Here is a 17,214-nt window from a genome sequence, read left to right on the forward strand (position 1 = left end):
GGCCTGGATGCATACCCCAGAAGCCAGTGAGGCCCAGTCCTGAAGACCCTTGGAATATGCAGGGTTTGGGTAACTAAGTCCCCCTGGGGTAACCCTTTACTAAAACAGTCATTAGCACTTATTACATGTCACCTTTTATTGTTATCTACATTTTTATCATTGTGGTATTGAAATTTATGATAAGAAATAGACTTGGTCTCTGTCCAGTTTCTGGCACAGAACTCGTAAAAACCCTTGGAGGCCGGATGCAGTGGCTCACACCTGTAATCCCAGCACTTTGGGAGGCTGAGCCAGGTGGATTACTTGAGGTAAGGCAGGAGTTCGAGCCCAGCCTGACCAACATGGTGAAACCCCATTTCTAGTAAAAAAATAATAATAATAATAATACAAAATTAGGCAGGTGCGGTGGTGCATGCCTGTAATCCCAGCTACTTGGGAGGCTGAGGCAGGAGAATTGCTTGAACCCAGGAGGCGGAGGTTGCGGTGAGCCGAGATCATGCCATTGCACTCCAGCCTGGGCAACAAGACCGAAATTCCATCTCAAAAAAATAAAACAAAACCCTCGGAATTTCCAAAGCGTTAAGAAGTGTAGAGTGAAAGGAGCACTGTTTATTATTCCTAATGAGACTTCTTCAGCCACAGCTGAGTTTATGTTAACGAGACCACTGTTGGAAAGCCCATAAGGATGGCTGACTTGTTGTGGGAGGGGCTGACAATGTGATTAGAAGGTTGGACCTTTTAGCTCCACCCGTGACCTCTAGGGAGAGGAGAGGGACCGGGTGGAGGTTGAGTTAATCAATAACGGCCAGTGTTTCAGTCCATCATGCCTACGCAATGAAGCCTTCTTAAAAGCCCCTAACTAAAGGGTTTGGGAGAGCTTCCAGGTTGGCGAACACATGGAGGAACTGGGAGGGGGAACCAGGAGGAGAGACCATGGAAGCTCCACGCCCCTTTCCTCACACTTTTCCCTATGTGTGTCTTCCATCTGGCTGTTCCTGAGTTGTATCCTTTTATAACAAACTGATAATCTAGTAAGTAAACTATTTCCCTGAGATGTGCAAATTGTTCTAGCAAATTATCAAACCCAAGGAAGGAGTGGTAGGAACGCCCAGTTTATAGCAGATGCGCAGGTCACACCCCTGGATATGTGACTGGCATCTGAAGTGGGATACAGTCTTGCAGAACTGAGTCCTTCACCTCTGGAATTTGATGCTAACTCCAGGTAGATAGTATCAGAATCTATTGAATTGAACTGGGCACGGTGGTTCACACCTGTAATCCCAGCACTTTTGGAGGCCGAGGCGGGTGGATCACTTGAGATCAGGAGTCCAAGACCAACCTTGCCAACATGGCGAAACCCCGTCTCTAACAAAAATACCAAAATTAGCCGGATCTGGTGGCACGTACCTGTAGTCCCAGCTACTTGGGAAGCTGAGGCAAGAGAATCGCTCGAACCTGGGAGGTGGCAGTTGCAGTGAGCCGAGATTGTGCAACTGCACTACAGCCTGGGCGACAGAGCGAGACGCTGTCTCAAGAAAAGAAAAAAATAATAATCTATTGAATTTTAAGACACCCAACTGATGTCCACCAAATAACTGAATTAATTGTGTGGGGAAAACCCTATACAATCTTGTGTCGGAATTGAGAATCACAGTAGAGGAGAGAGAAAAGTGAGTTTTTCCTTTCAACCACGTAAATTGTATCTCCCCAACAAGAGTGGAGGGCACCAACTTTGTCATACACCTGTTGGTATACTGGGGGTTTACAGAGTCCCATGTATTAGTAGATGCCCGATAAACATTTATTTTTTCTTATCATGTCAGTGACACTTGCTCTGGCTGTTATTGACCTAGGTTATCCTTCCAGCTTCCATTAGTTGTTATGCATCCAATCCATTCATCTATCAATATCCCAATCAAGTCCTACCTCCTCATGAGATGCTCCCCATCTCTTCCGGCCCACTTTGAGGTATTTCTTTTCTAAATTCCTGGCACATTTTCTGTTTATACATTCTGACTTCTATCACATTCAGCCTTAAAATGCTACTTAAGTGTTTTATGTGACTAAGGCTTGTCTCCCAACTAGACTGTAAGTGTCTAGAGAAAACAGGCTGGTTCATACCTGTTTTTGTACTCCCTTTCACGGCCAGCTCAGGGCCTTAATGTAGTAGGTGTTCAATAAATATAAGATGGCCAATGAAGGTAGATATACCCTTCCCCTCCGGGCCTTTCTTTCTCTCTCTCTGTCTCTCTCTCTCTTTCTCGGTACTGAGGCCAGACCATTGCTTCATAAATAAGTGAAGAAAGTGCTTTGTAAAGAAATGAATTGTAGCAATGAATAATCAGCACAAGATTTTTGCAAAGACTAAAGTTTTATTCCAATCAGAGTTTTTTTTCCTTTGGAAGACATATCTCTGAGCCCTCTGTGAGGAGGACAGCCTCATTGATGCCCTCAGTGATGTAATTTATGTTGTTGGCATTGATGCAGCTGAAGTTAATCCGACTGTTCTTGGGGATGTAGATGTGCTTCTTCCTGACCAGGTATTCCACCTGCTGGGCTAAAATCACGACAAGGTCTCAGATCCTGAGACTGGCCATCTCCAATTCTCCTCTAGCCCAGGCTGGTTTCTTTTCTCATTTTCTATTGATTGATTGATTGATTGAGATGGAGTTTTGATCTTGTTGCCCAGGCTGGAGTGCAATGGCGCAGTGTCGGCTCACTGCAACTTTCGCCTCCCAGGTTCAAGTGATTCTCCTGCCTCAGCCTCCCAAGTAGCTAGGATTACGGGATGCACCACCATGCCCAGCTACTTTTTGTTTTTTGTTCTTTTAGTAGAGACAGGGTTTCACCGTGTTGGCTAGCCTGGTCTCGAACTCCTGACCTCAGGGGATCCACCCACCTCGGCCTCCCAAAGTGTTGAGATTATAGGCATGAGCCACTGCACCAGGCACCCAGGCTGGTTTATGAAGGATAGGGAGTGTCGGTACTTCTGGGGATCCAGAGGTGTCTTTAAAGCAGCCCATTTTCCAGAGGACAGAATCAAAATCTGGAGTGAAGCTAGGAACTGGTCACCTAGTCCGTGCAGTTTAATGCTCAAATACAGGCCAAAGGTCAGAAAGGGGGACACCCGCCCCCAGACCCTTACAGTTGAGTCCAAGATAGCCATGGGTCCCACTCTGCTCAGTGATGTGACCCCAGGACCCAGGGGTTCCCAGGAGCCGGAGTTTCTCCTTCACTTTTTCCTTGGTTAGCATGATGTTCTCTACAACTTCTTTTAGACTCTGCTTCCTACCAAGGAAGGACAATGAGAAAGGAGGGCGTGAGGACCCCCTTGCCCTCAAACCTCCCTCATTGCCAGTCCACTCTTTTTACCTTCAAAGGTCCCCAACAGAGTGCCTGAGGCTCTGGGATGATTATGAGTGGGAGGGAGATTTGATCCCTTATTAATTTAAGCAAGCCAAGGAGGCTCCCAGGCAGATTTTGCCAGAGTTGCAAGCCCCTGATGCTGTCTAATCTCCCCGAGCAACCTGGAAGAGTTCAGATAACATTGGCCTGGGTGCAAAACAAATGTCCTATCACTCTGTCCTCTAAGGCAACCCTTGGTATAGGCACCGCCATTGGTATACATCAGGTCCTCAGTAAATGTTGACGAATGAATGGAGTAAAAAGGTCACATGGGCAGGAGAGAAGCACCCTGCTGAATCCTGTGGATCAGTAGGTCTGCAGGCGCCCAGGGCCTCTCCCATCCCTTCCCGCTCCAGCCCTCACCCTTACCATTCTGCCAGCAGAGCAGGGTTGCAGAGGATGGAGGTGATGATGCGTGCACCCGTGTTGGGAGGATTTAGCCACAGGGCCTCGGCTAATCCCTTCAGCTGGGAGAGGACACCCAGCAGCTGCTGGTTGTTGACTGCCACCACCACTAGGATCCCCACTCCTTCATCTGCAGTGTTGGGAAGACAGCCTCAGCCTCAGCCCCTTCCTCCACTCCTAAGGCCTTCACCTAGATCTCAACCTCCAACCTCGCAGAAAAAAGGGTTGAGCCACCCTCATCGCAGCCCAGCCAGGGTGGTATTCAGGCTCCGAGAAGTTGCCAGAGGCTCTCCTTCCAGCAAAAGTACCCATAAGTCAGAGTCTTAAAGGAGGAAGGAACTTGAAAAATCACTAAATTCTACTCTTCTGTTTTTTCCTTTCCTTTTTTTCTTTTAAGGGACTATCTCTCTGTCTGTCACCCAGGCTAGAGTGCAATGGTGGAATCATAGCTCACTGCAACTTCAACCTCCTGGGCTTAAGCAGTCCTCCTGTCTCAGCCCCCCAGGTAGCTAGGGCTACCAGTGTGTACCACTATGCCCAACTGATTTAATTGTTTGTAGAGACAGGGTCTCGGTGTGTTGCCCAGGCTGGTCTTGAATTCCTGGCTTCAAGTGATCACCTAACCTCAACCTCCCAAAGGAAGGATTGGGAGGTGTCAACTGGGATTACAAGTGTCACCCACCATGCCAGCCCCACCTTCTCATCTTATAGTTGAGGAAACAGAGGCCTGAGGGGGTGAAATGATCTAAGTCAAGTTGGGTTGGGTGGCTACATTGAGTAACAGAACAAAATTCTAGCTCAGTGCTCCCCACTTCTGCCTCTATAGTGCTCTCCCTGGAGTCCTTGGCTCCCGCAGCCCCACTTCAGCAATAGACCCTCCCTTCTTCTGCCTGTACCGTACCATAAATGCCAAAATTCTTGGACAGAGACTGGCTGCAGAAGAACTCAAAGCCTTGAGACACAAAGTATTGTAAGATTCTAGTATCTTCTTCCAAGTCACCAGTGTATAAACCTTGACAGGGAATATCAAAAAATGGGAATATCTGCTTGCTCTGTAGGAGAAAGGAGAACAAAAAAAGAATGAGACGGATGGAGGAGAGAGCAGAGAGTCAAAGACAGGAAGGCTGGGCGGGAGATTGGGTTTACCTTTATCATGGACACCAACTTTGCCCACCCACTTGGTGTCAACTTGCAGTCGATAATGTTCCCAATCACAAGGACACAGCCATGTGGGATCTGCTGCAAGTACAGACAGTCTCATCAGGCTTCACCTTTACCCAGGAGTGGTGGCCCCAGGGCATTTGGGGGTGAAGTCCTCCTCCATGTTAGTTACCATTGAAGGGCCAGGCAAATTCAAACCTGGAAAAGGTCTTGGATGACTTAAGAGGTGTGGGGAGGAGAGGAACATTAGGCTGTAAGTCAGCTCTGGAGAGGAGTTTGTGAGCAGGGGCCCTCTACCTCCACCACATTGAGGAGTATGTCGGGGTCCACGCATAGCTTCTTGGGGTCCCAGATGGAGTATTCACAAACTGTAAAGCCCATGTCCTGGAAGACGAGTCCATGCAGTTCTGTGGGAACACAGACACCCCCGCCCACCCCAACTAACTGGTACATGGGAAACAGAAAGATGGAGGAAGAGGTACTGGAGTGTGAGGCTGAGAGTCACTGGCTGAAGGTGGGACATTAACAGGAAAAGGACATAAATAGCTTGGCTTGTCCGCCATTTTGCTCATGATAGAGAATGAAGGATAACAGTGAAGATGGCAAATGGGATGAGGATTAGGAACAGGGGATGGGGATTTGCTATCACCCTCATCTTGGGTAAGACTAACCTTTTTGAGAAGAGATGATGTAAACTATACGAGCATCCTTATGCCAAGCTCTGAGAAATTGGACCCCAAGCTGGAAGGCACCACTGTCACCAACAGTATGTACACCCCCTACCTGCCATCAAGAAATAGACAGAAATAGGCCTGGCGCGGTGGCTCACACCTGTAATTCCAGCACTTTGGGAGGCCGAGGTGGGCGGATCACTTGAGGTCAGGAATTTGAGACCAGCCTGGCCAACATGGTGAAACCTCGTCTCTACTAAAAATACAAAAATTAGCCAGATGTGGTGGCACGCACCTGTAATCCCAGCTACTCAAGAGGCTGAGGCAGGAGAATCACTTGAACCTGGGAGGCGGAGGTTGCAGTGAGCGGAGATCAGGCCACTGCACTCCAGTCTGGGTGACAGAGTGAGACTCCATCTCAAAAAAATAATAAGTAAATAAACATTAAAAAATGAAAAGAAATAGAAATAACACTCTAAAACAGTAATGGAGGCCAGGCGCGGTGGCTCATGCCTGTAATCCCAGCACTTTGGGAGGACAAGGTAGGTGAATCCCCTGAGGCCAGGAGTTTGAGACTAGCCTGGCCAACATGGGGAAACCCTGTCTCTACGAAAAATACAAAAACTAGCCAGGCGTGGTGGCACACGCCTGTGATTCCAGCTACGCAGGAGGATGCAGCATGAGAATTGCTTGAACCCGGGAGGTGGAGGTTGCGGTGAGCCAAGATGGCACCACTGCAGCACTCTAGCCTGGGTGACAGAGTGAGACTCTGTCTCAAAATATATATATATAAAACACATTAAAAAATAAAACAGTAACGGGAATACTAACAACACCTCCAATTCAGATCATTTGTATCTCGAAAGAGCTTTCAAATCAGCAGTGTGAGGAGGGAATACCTGGACTAGGATTCCGATCCTGACTCTATGGTTAAAACTGTGGACTCTCTGAGCCTCAGGTATCTCCTTTATCAATACCAGGGGGCCCTCCAAGGTCCCTTTCGGATTTAAGGTTGAGCAGACCCAGAGCCCCCCTCTCTTTGTCAGGATGAGCCAGGGGAGGGCCCGCCTTCTCACCCTGTTCTCCACAATGGCTTGGCTGTGCTTTCCAAAGAGGAGTTCTAGAGAGGCCTGGATGAATGATTTCAGGCCCATGGTGGGCAAGTACTCATAATTCAGGGAGGGATCCTGTGAAATCTGTAGTCGGGTCTTCTGCACCACGAGAGAAACCCAGGGATGGCCTTCATTTGTCATGCAGACTGTGAGGAAAACCACAGAAGAAGCTCCAGATGCCTGGTTTGGGCCCCCGGGGCTGAGCTCTGCAGACAGCCCGCAAAAAAGTCTGTCCTGGACTCCGTGGGGCTGTGGAAAGGTGCCCGTGAAAATACAACTTTCCCTTTTCTTTTCTCCTTGATGAAAACAATATGCTGTTAGTGAATATGTATCATCTTTGTCTTTTTAAAAAAGACAACTGAAACCTATGCCATTTTAAAGGTTAAAAATTATGCAAGCCCAGGATCGGTGGCTCAAGCCTATAATCCCAGCACTTCAGGAGGCTAAGGTGGGTGGATCACTTGAGTTCAGGAGTTCAGGACCAGCCTGGGCAACATGATGAAACCCTGTCTCTACAAAAACATACAAAACAGCCAGACATGGTGGCCAGCGCCTGTAGCCCCAGCTACTCAGGAGGCTGAGGCAGGAGGATGGTTTGAGCCCAGGAGGCAAAGGGTGGCAGTGAGCTGAGATCTTGCCACTGCACTTCTGCCTGAGCAACCGAGTGAGGCCCCATCTCCAAAAACAAATAAATAAATAAATAAAATAATAATAATATGCAAAATGAGAGTTATAGGTAGATGAAGCTAAATAAAGCTAACCCTGACTTTCACAGTGGGGAGCCCCAGTTGCATATCAGAAGGCTCAATTTGGAGAACCATTCTTGGTTCAAGAACAGGAAGAGAAAGAGAGAGAGAGGAGGTAAGAGGCTGAAGAAGTGTGGGATGGCCTTGCAGGCCCCCAAGCATAGAGTTGTGGAAGAGGACATAGCTCTCACCAAATCCCTAGAAGCCCCCAGAGAAGGGCAGAGAGCATGGAATGACCTGGGACCTTATCTGCACTTTTCCCCACTGGGTAATTCTGTTAATAATAAAAGATCTCTCCACCTGCAGAAGCTTGGGCCGCACCTCTCCCCCTGCAGCAGGGAACACTGTCCTCCTAGAGGCAGTTACCATCACTTAAGTCTTATACTTCAGAACTGCTAGGCATCTACCTCTATAGGCTAAGAACATCTTGTTTGGGCAATCATCTTGTTTGTAGGTCTTTAACAAGCTGCCCTCTAGCTTGTGAGCAAGGGGCACATCCATGAACACTGAAAGGGTGGGCATAACTGAGATGAAACTGGGGCCAAGACTATATGTCTCTGCTCCTGTGTTCCGTTTCTGCCCAGAAGTCTTCCTCCAAGGCTGGGCCGGGCAGTCCTGCCTCTTCCTGGAACCTTAGCAGCTCCAATGCAGAGGCACTGGACAACTGGTTGCCAGGACAACAGAACCTCATGATCTTTGTGGTGGCGATCCACAGGGGCCACGGGAACATTCCAGGGTACTTGAGGAGAACCCCCTGAGAGAGTGGGCAGGGCAGGATAACAATCTCCAGAATTCCCAAGCACGTTTCCCTCACTCAGTGCCTTCTCTTCTCTAGCACCAAGTGGCTCAATCCAAAATAACAAGCCAACTGCTTCAACAACAGGGCAAGGATAATGGGAGATTACTTAACAGATATGATGTACATTATCGGGGTTATGGATACCCTAAAAGCCCTGACTTCACCACTATGTGATGTATACATCTAACAAAATTACACTTGTACTCCACACATTTACACAAATTAAAAAAAAAGACATAGGGCAAGGCAGGCAGCCAATAAGCCAGGCAGGGCTTCCCGTGCAGAAGTGAAAACCCCAGATCACACAGCAATGCAAGTCGAGGCGTTAATTTCCATTTCGCAAAATGCCCCAGATTTAAAAAGGAATAGAAAGCAAGAACTGTTTTCTTCCACAGTTGTTTTAATAAAGAATCCTATTATTAGAAGTAATATAATTGGCAGCTCACTAAGCTAGTCCCATTTCTCTCAGTTATCTAGAGCCAAGACTTCTACATACATTTGTTAAGTTTCTTTTTCTTTTCTTCCTTTTTTTTTTTTTTTTTTTTTTTGAGATGGAGTCTCGCTTTGTCGCTAATCTCAAACTCCTTGCCTCAGGTGATCCGCCTGCCTTGGCCGCCCAAAGTGTTGGGATTGCAGGCATGAGCCGCCACTTCTGGCCATTTGTTAAGTTTCAATGATAGCCAACTAGTAAGTATAGATAGCAGAGGCTAAGGGGAGAAAAGAGCCAGCCTCTGGAGAGTCAGTCTGCATACTGCTTGCTTTCTTTCCCTTTTGATGTTTAATGACTCTTTTTTTTTTTGAGACGGAATCTCACTCTTGCTGCCCAGGCTGGAGTGCAGTAGTGTGATCTCGGCTCACTGCAAACTCTGCCTCCCAGGTTCAAGAGATTCTCCTGCCTCAGCCTCCCGAGTAGCTGGGATTACAGGCATGCGCCACCATGCCCAGCTAATTTTATATTTTTAGTAGAGAGAGGGGGTTTCTCCATGTTGGTCAGGCTGGTCTTGAACTCCCAACCTCAGGTGATCTGCCCACCTCGGCCTCCCAAAGTGCTGGGATTACAGGCGTGAGTCACTGTGCCTGGCTTTTTTTTGTGTGTGTATTTTTAGTAGAGACAGGGTTTCACCACGTTGGCCAGATTGGTCTCGAACTCCTGACCTCAAGTGATCTGCCTGCCTCACCCTCCTAAAGTGTTAGGATTACAGATGTGAGCCACCACACTCAGCCTGATGTTAAATAACTCTTTAAATGATTGTTGCAAACACTGTTGATGTCTCACCCAGAAGGCCTTCACCACCACCAATGTGTCCGGCCCCAGCTGCTGCTTCGCTGGTGGACAAGGCTTAGATGCCTATGTTCTCTGGAGAACTGCGCTTGGCTGGCAGGAGTCAGCTAGCCTGGAGACCACCTGGAGGTTTCACCCCCCACCGACAGGGATAGCCAATGATTGCCTTACAATGATTTAGGCCTTACAATGCCTTACAATGATTTAGGCATACAAAGGGTCAGCCACAGTCAGGCATGGTAGCTCACACCTGCAATCCTAGTGCTTTGGGAGACTGAGGCGGGAGGACTACTTGAGCCCAAGAGTTCAAGACCAGCCTGAACAACATAGAGACACCCTCTCATCTCCACAAAAAATTTAAAAATTAGCTGGGCGTGGTGGTACTGCAGTGAGCTATGATCATGGCCCTGCACTCCAGCCTTGTTGACAGAGTGAGATCCTGTCTTTAAAAAAGAAAAAAGGCCGGGCATGGTGGCTTACACCTGTGATCCCAGCACTTTGGAAGGCCGAGACGGGCAGATCACGAGGACAGGAGATTGAGACCATTCTGGTTAACAGAGTGAAACCCTGTCTCTACTAAAAACACACACAAAAAATTAACTAGGCATGGTGGCGGGCGCCTGTAGGGAAGGAGGCTGAGACAGGAGAACTGCTTGAACATGGGAGGCAGAGGTTGCAGTGAGCCAAGATCTCTCCATTGCACTCCAGCCTGGGTGACAGAGCAAGACTCCACCTCAAAAAATAAATAAATAAATAAATAACAAAAAATAAAAATAAATGGCCGGGCGCGGTGGCCCACGCCTGTAATCCTAGCACTTTGGAAGGCCAAGGCAGGCAGATCACCTGAGATTAGGAGTTCGAGGGCAGTCTGGCCAACATACTGAAACCCTGTCTCTACAAAAAACACAAAAATTAGCCAGGTATGGTGGCACGCTCCTGTAGTCCCACCTACTCAGGAGGCTGAGGCAGGAGAATCGCTTGAACCCAGGAGGTGGAGGTTGCAATGAGCTGAGATCGTACCACTGCACTCTAGCCTGGGTGACAGAGCAAGACTCTGTCTCAAAAAAAAAAAAAAAAAGAAAGAAAGAAAGAAAGAAAAAGAAAAATGGCCAACTCCCTTGCCTTGGTTCACCTCTGTTGCTCAGTCTACACTTCAGGGCCCATTCCCCAACCAGGCGAAGCCTAGACTTGACCTGAGGCCACATCCTTGCTTGGTTCCTTCCCCTTCACATCCTGCTTCCCTCACTCCCTTCCAGGTTCTTCCCTAAGTCACATGCCCCGGAATCCCTGTCTCAGGCTATGCTTCCAGGGAACATGTTTTGAGGCAAATGATTATGAAAGTAGTCCATATTATTGTAGAAAACTCAAAAGCATCAAAAAATTATAATGAAGCACAAAAATTCCCTACAACCAATCCATAACCTCAGTCTGAATGCACCTCCATCTGGTTGCTGTTCTTTGACACTTGTATTTTAAGGTTATTGCTATCAACATTTATGTGTCATTTTCATCATACTTTCTTCACTTAACATTTCAGCTGTGATGATTTTATTGTGTGCCAATGAGAACCTTTTATGCTGCAGGTAATTTAAAAAAGACCTAGTCCAAACCAGCTTGAGCAACAGAGAGAATGTATTGGCACCTAAATGGGCAGGCCAGGGTACATCTGACTTCAGTCGAAGTTCAGTCCAGAGGGACACAGTTATCATCAGGGCCCCAGCTTCATTCTCTGGCATCCCCTTGGCTCTGCCGTCCTGGATGCTTCAGGCTGGTTCTCTGGCTGACTATGGGTGTGAAAACAAAAGTGGATGGGGCTGGGCACGGTGGCTCACGCCTGTAATCCCAAAACTTTGGGAGGCTGAGGTGGGCAGATCACCTGAGGTCATGAGTTTGAGACCAGTCTGGCCAACGTGGTGAAGCCCCGTCTCTACTAAAAATACAAAAATTAGCCGGGCATGATGTCCTGTGCCTGTAATCCCAGCTACTCAGGAGGCCGAGGCAGGAGAACCGCTTGAATCAGGGAGACAGAGGTTGCAATTAGCCAAGATTGAGCCATTGCACTCCAGCCTGGATAACAAGAGCGAAATTCCGTCTCAAAAAAAAAAAGAAAAAAGCTTTGGATGATGGATGGGATGCGGCACATGAGCAAAATGATACACACTTAAGGAAATCTACATGTCAGTTTTGTTTGCAAATAAACCAAATTTCAATTACTGAAAGAATGTTTAAATTAATAGTGATATCCATACAACGGAATTCTCGGCAGCCCCCTTTTTCTAAAAAAAAATTTTTTGCAGAGGTAGGATCTTGCTATGTTGCCCAGGCTGGTCTCAAACTCCTGGCCTTAAGTGATCCTCCCACCTCAGCCTCCCCATCTGCTAGGATTACAGGCACTTGAGATCCTGTCTCTACCAAAATACAAAAATTAGGCCAGGCACAGTGACTCACACCTGTAATCCCAGCACTTTGGGAGGCAGAGGTGGGCAGATCACTTGAGGTCAGGAGTTTGAGACCAGCCCAGCCAATATGGTGAAACCTCCTGTCTACTAAAAATGCAAAAATTAGCTGGGTGTGGTAGCAGGCACCTGTAATTCCAGCTACTACAGAGGCTGAGGCAGGAGAATCGCTTGAACCTGGGAGACAGAAGTTGCAGTAAGCCCAGATAGCACCACTGCACTCCAGCCTGGGTGACAGAGCAAGACTCTGTCTCAAAAAAAAAAAAAAAAAAAAAGAAGTTTAGAGGGGTCCTGATATTTGAGATTTTTCCTTTATAAAACGTTTACTTTTCCTTTCCTGAATTCCCTGGGCCCCTTTGTCGTTTCTCCTTGGCTTCAGTTGAGTCCCTCGCCCATCCCTAATCTTATCACGGCTGAGAATGGAATATTCGGTCAGTTTAAACCAACCACCTAGAGCCTAGGATGGTGTCCAGCCGAGAAAGATTCCCCCTGAGATTCCAGGTGCTCTTAGGAATGGGAGAGGGGAGAAGGGATCCTGGGAAGACAGTCAGCAGTGTTTGCTGCATCATTCGTTACAGATTATTATTATTATTGTTGTTATTGAGACAGGATGTCACTCTGTCACCCAGGCTAGAGTGCTGTGGCAAGACCAAGGCTCACTGAAGCCTCAAACTTCCCAGGATCAAGCCTCAGCCTCTGGAATAGCTAGGACTGCATGTAGGCACCATCAGGCCCAGCTAATTTTTCTAATTTTTGGTAGAGATGGTGTTTCACTATATTGCCCAGGTTGTCTCAAACTCCTGGGCTCAAGTGATCCTCTTGCCTCCGAGTCCCAAAATGCTGGGATTAGATGTTAGCCATTAAGCCTGGCCTCCATATTCTTTTTTGTTGTTGTTTGCTTGTTTGGTTTTTGAGACAGAGTCTCACTCTCTCACCCAGGCTGGAGTGCAGTGGTGCCATCTCAGCTCAGTGCAACCTCTGCCTCTCGGGTTCAAGTGATTCTCCTGCCTCAGCCTCCTGAGTAGCTGGGATTACAGGCGCCCACCACCACAGCCAGCTAATTTTTGTATTTTTAGAAGAGACAGGGTTTCACCATGTTGGCCAGGCTTGTCTGGAACTCCTGACCTCAAGTGATCCACCCACCTCGGCCTCCCAAAGTGCTAGGATTACAGGCATGAGCCATGGTGCCCAGCCCATTAAATTCTTAAAGACCATCTTTTAATAGCTATTTTTTTTGTCTGTTGGCCTCACACTTTCAAACCTGGTAAAAATTCCAGGGTCCCCAGTACTGTCCCAGCAGTGAGGGGAACAGAGGCTTTTCTCTGGACAACTGCAGGCTATATGGAGTGCCCAGGGCTGGGGAGTGGGAGTGGGAGGAGAGGAGAGGTAAATGGAGAGGGAAGTTGGCTCATGCCAGAGGCTCTGCCTGGTAGCTGGCCAGCCAATAAAAGGGGATGACATGCTTGTGGCCCTAAGTTCCCATCTCTCATCAGTCCAACCTCTTTTATAAGGATACTAATCCCATTCATGGAGGTGGAGCCTTCAAGACTTAATCACTTTCCAAAAAGCCCGACCTCTTAACACTCTCATATTGGGTATTAGGTTTCAGTATACACATTTGAGAGAACACCAGCATTCAGATCAGTGCTTGCTCTGAGAAGAGACATGTGACTCAAGCCTGGCCTTTGGGAGTACTTTCCTGGGATTTTCTGTTGAAGTTGGAAGAGAAAAAGCACCCATCATTACTCTCCAGTCATAGAACTATAAAGAAATGATCCTAAAGCTTCCAGAAGCTACTGGTCTCTAACATGCAAGAAACTCAGAAAAAATGACACCAACTGTATGCAGATGCAGAGAGAAGTTGGAAAGAACGTTCATTGAGTCAACCCTCTAATTCCTCTCAGTATCAGTTTGGATTCTTGGTTGCAAGCAACAGAAACTAATTCTGGCTGAGTCCAAGAGGAATTTATTGAAAGGACATCAGGCAGCTCTTGTAACTGACAGGGAGGCTGGAGATTTCAGCACAGAGCACCACCAAGACCAAACCACAGAAGGAAGTTGGTGATGGCCAGGCATGGCGGCTTGCGCCTGTAATTCCAGCACTTTGGAAGGCCAAGGCATGTGGATCACCTGAGGTCAGGAGTTCGAGACCATTCTGGCCAACATGGTGAAACCCTGTCTCTACTAAAAAAAAATTTAAAAAGAAAAAAGAGGCCGGGCGCGGTGGCTCAAGCCTGTAATCCCAGCACTTTGGGAGGCCAAGACAGGCGGATCACGAGGTCAGGAGATCGAGACCATCCTGGCTAACACGGTGAAACCCCGTCTCTACTAAAAAATACAAAAAACTAGCCGGGCGAGGTGGCGGGCACCTGTAGTCCCAGCTACTCGGAGGCTGAGGCAGGAGAATGGCGTAAACCCGGGAGGCGGAGCTTGCAGTGAGCTGAGATCCGGCCACTGCACTCCAGCCCGGGCGACAGAGCGAGACTCCGTCTCAAAAAAAAAAAAAAAAAAAAGAAAAGAAAAGAAAAAAGAAAAAAATTAGCTGAGCATGGTGGCACATGCCTGTAATCCCAGCTACTTGGGAGGCTGATGCAGGAGGATCACTTGAATCCAGGAGGCGGAGGTTGCAGTGAGCTGAAGTCATGCCATTGCATTCCAGCCTGAGCAACAAGAGTGAAACTCAGTCTCAAGGCTGGGTGCAGTGGCTCACACCTGTAATCCCAGCACTTTGAGAGGCCAAGGAGGGTGGATCACAAGGTCAGGAGTTCGAGATCAGTCTGGCCAACATGGTGAAACCCCGTCTCTACTAAATTAGAAATATAAAAATTAGCCGGGTGTGGTGGTACACGCCTGTAATCCCAGCTACTCAGGAGGCTGAGGCAGGAGAATAGCTTGAACCCAGGAGGCAGAGGTTGCCATTGCCGTGAGCCGAGATTCTCAAGTACTGCACTCCAGCCTGGACGACAGAGTGAGACTCTGTCTCAAAAAAAAAAAAAAAAAAAAAAGATGAATTGATGGAAGTTGGCGAGGAGGATCCCACTGCCAAACACCAGAGGATGTTGTGACTGGCTCCACCCTCACCTTCCTCTGACGCCCTTGCTGCCCCGCAGGTCCTAGAGAGCTATGAAACCTTGCCCACCGAGGCTGCTGCTCTGGGAAAAGATTCTCCAACCTCCTTACTTTACTTCACTGGCCCCAGGCTGAGATCAGGAAGTCTGCATCTGATTGACTGAGCCTCCTCATATGACCCGTGCCCCGCCCATGCCCTTGCTAAGGCATAGCCGGAGTGAAGGTCTGGTCTTTTCAGCCTCCATGGCGGGAGGTGGGCTCTAACAACCACCAACACTCAGAAAATGAAGAATTTCCCAAGTTTTAGAAGGTGGTTCACAGACCAGGCAGCCAAAAAAGACCAAATTTCAGAATTAGGTCCCACCTTTCCCTCTCTCAAATAACCAGCACTTCCTCCCGGTGCTGTCAGCTGCTGATCTTATTTCTGAGACAATAAAAGTAATCAGAAGAGACTTTATTTTTATTTTTATTTTTTTTACAAGGTCTGGCTCTATCGCCCAGGATGGAGTTCAGTGGCACAATCTCGGTTCACTGCAACATCCTTCTCCCTGGCTTAAGGGATTCACCTACCTCAGCCTCCCAAAGTGCTGGGATTACAGGCGTGAGCCGCAGAGCCTGGCCAACCAGAAGAGATGTCCACAGGCTGCCATCATAGCTATCTGTCTGCTCACACAGGTGTCCACCTACTCTGCCTTTTCCCTCAAAACAATGGATGAGTGCCCTGTGCCCCTATCTCAGTCCAGCCTCTCCCCTGGTCCCCTAGGTCCCAGCCCTGCTGCTCACAGCCTGCATTCCTCCTGCAGTTGTCCTTCCTTTCCTATATAATTAATTCCCCCTCTCTACTAGAACGTTCTCTTGGCATAAACAGGCAGCTAAACCCACATCTTAAAAACAAACAACATTCCCTTGACCTCACATCCTCCAGCTGTTAACCCATGTATCTGTCAAGCAAGAGTTCACTAAGGAAGCAGAGGTGCTGTGAGTGATGTAGGTATTAGGGCATCTGACCTCACACAATCAGGGGAGGGGCTGGGGAAGTGAAGACCCAGAGATGGAAGCTGCAGAATCGGAGACAATCACTAATCAGGCTCCTGAAAGAACCCACCTGGGTGGGCATCTCTGCGCTTGCAGGGAAATCTGAGGAGCCATATGCATGCAGCTGCAGAAGTGGGACCATGTAGAGAGGTCTAAGGGTAGATGTGGCTTCTTTTTTTTTTTTTTTTTTGAGATAGAGTCTCACTCTGTTGCCCAGGCTCGAGTGCAGTGATGTGATCTTGGCTCACTGCAACTTCCACTTCCTGGGTTCAAGCAATTCTTCTGCCTCAGCCTCCTAGATAGCTGGGATTACAGGCGCCCACCACCACACCTGGATACTTTTTTTGTTTTGTTTTGTTTTGTTTTGACAGAGTTTCTCTTGTTGCCCAGGCTGGAGTGCAATGGCATGATCTCAGCTCACTGCAACCTCCGCCTCCCAGGTTCAAGCGATTCTCCTACCTCAGCCTCCTGAGTAGCTGGGATTATAGGCATGCACCACCACACCAGCTAATTTTGTATATTTTTAGTAGAGATGAGTGTTCTCCATGTTGGTCAACCTGGTCTTGAACTCCCAGCCTCAGGTGATCTGCCCGCCTCGGCCTCCCAAAGTGCTGGGATTACAGGCATAAGCCACCACGCCCAGCCTAATTTCTGTATTTTTTTTACTAGAGATAGGGTATTGCCATGTTGGCCAGGCTGGTCTCAAACTCCTGACTTCAAGTGATCCACCCGCCTGGGCCTCCCAAAGTGCTGGGATTACAAGCGTGAGCCACCGCACCGGGCCAAAAGGTGTGGCTTCTGTATAGCTACTGCCTCTGTGTGTTGCAGCCAGGTGCGTTTTGATGGGCCCAGGTCCTCCAGTGCTGTACAGGGCCAACAGTCTGGAAACAGAGCTAAATGTGGGTGGAGGAGAGTCTAAAGCAAGTGAAGGCCTCCAACTACTTTTGCTTCTGTGTCTCACCATGTGTCTCAGACATTAAGTTTGCTGCTCCACTTCCACTTCCCAGAGATTGGGTATGTTCCTCTTTTGTCCAATTCTAACCCAGACTCTAACAAGGATTCTGGGAAACAGA

General features: G+C 48.1%; 1 protein-coding gene across 1 annotated transcript; it reads right to left on the reverse strand.

Moving 5' to 3' along the window:
• Nucleotides 1–2,357: 2,357 nt before the first annotated feature.
• On the reverse strand, nt 2,358–8,119 carry GOT1L1 (glutamic-oxaloacetic transaminase 1 like 1). Its single transcript, XM_030938141.1, has 9 exons — nt 7,908–8,119; nt 6,719–6,900; nt 5,643–5,754; nt 5,269–5,378; nt 4,957–5,049; nt 4,712–4,862; nt 3,775–3,940; nt 3,146–3,288; nt 2,358–2,557 (listed from the first exon to the last, which is right to left on the reverse strand). Exons 1-9 carry the CDS (start codon nt 8,020–8,022, stop codon nt 2,382–2,384), a joined length of 1,248 nt encoding a protein of 415 aa, XP_030794001.1. The 5' UTR covers nt 8,023–8,119; the 3' UTR covers nt 2,358–2,381.
• Between the last annotated feature and the right edge of the window lie 9,095 nt (nt 8,120–17,214).

Source organism: Rhinopithecus roxellana, chromosome 9, assembly GCF_007565055.1.
Source record: "Rhinopithecus roxellana isolate Shanxi Qingling chromosome 9, ASM756505v1, whole genome shotgun sequence".
Taxonomy (NCBI): Eukaryota; Metazoa; Chordata; class Mammalia; order Primates; family Cercopithecidae; genus Rhinopithecus; species Rhinopithecus roxellana.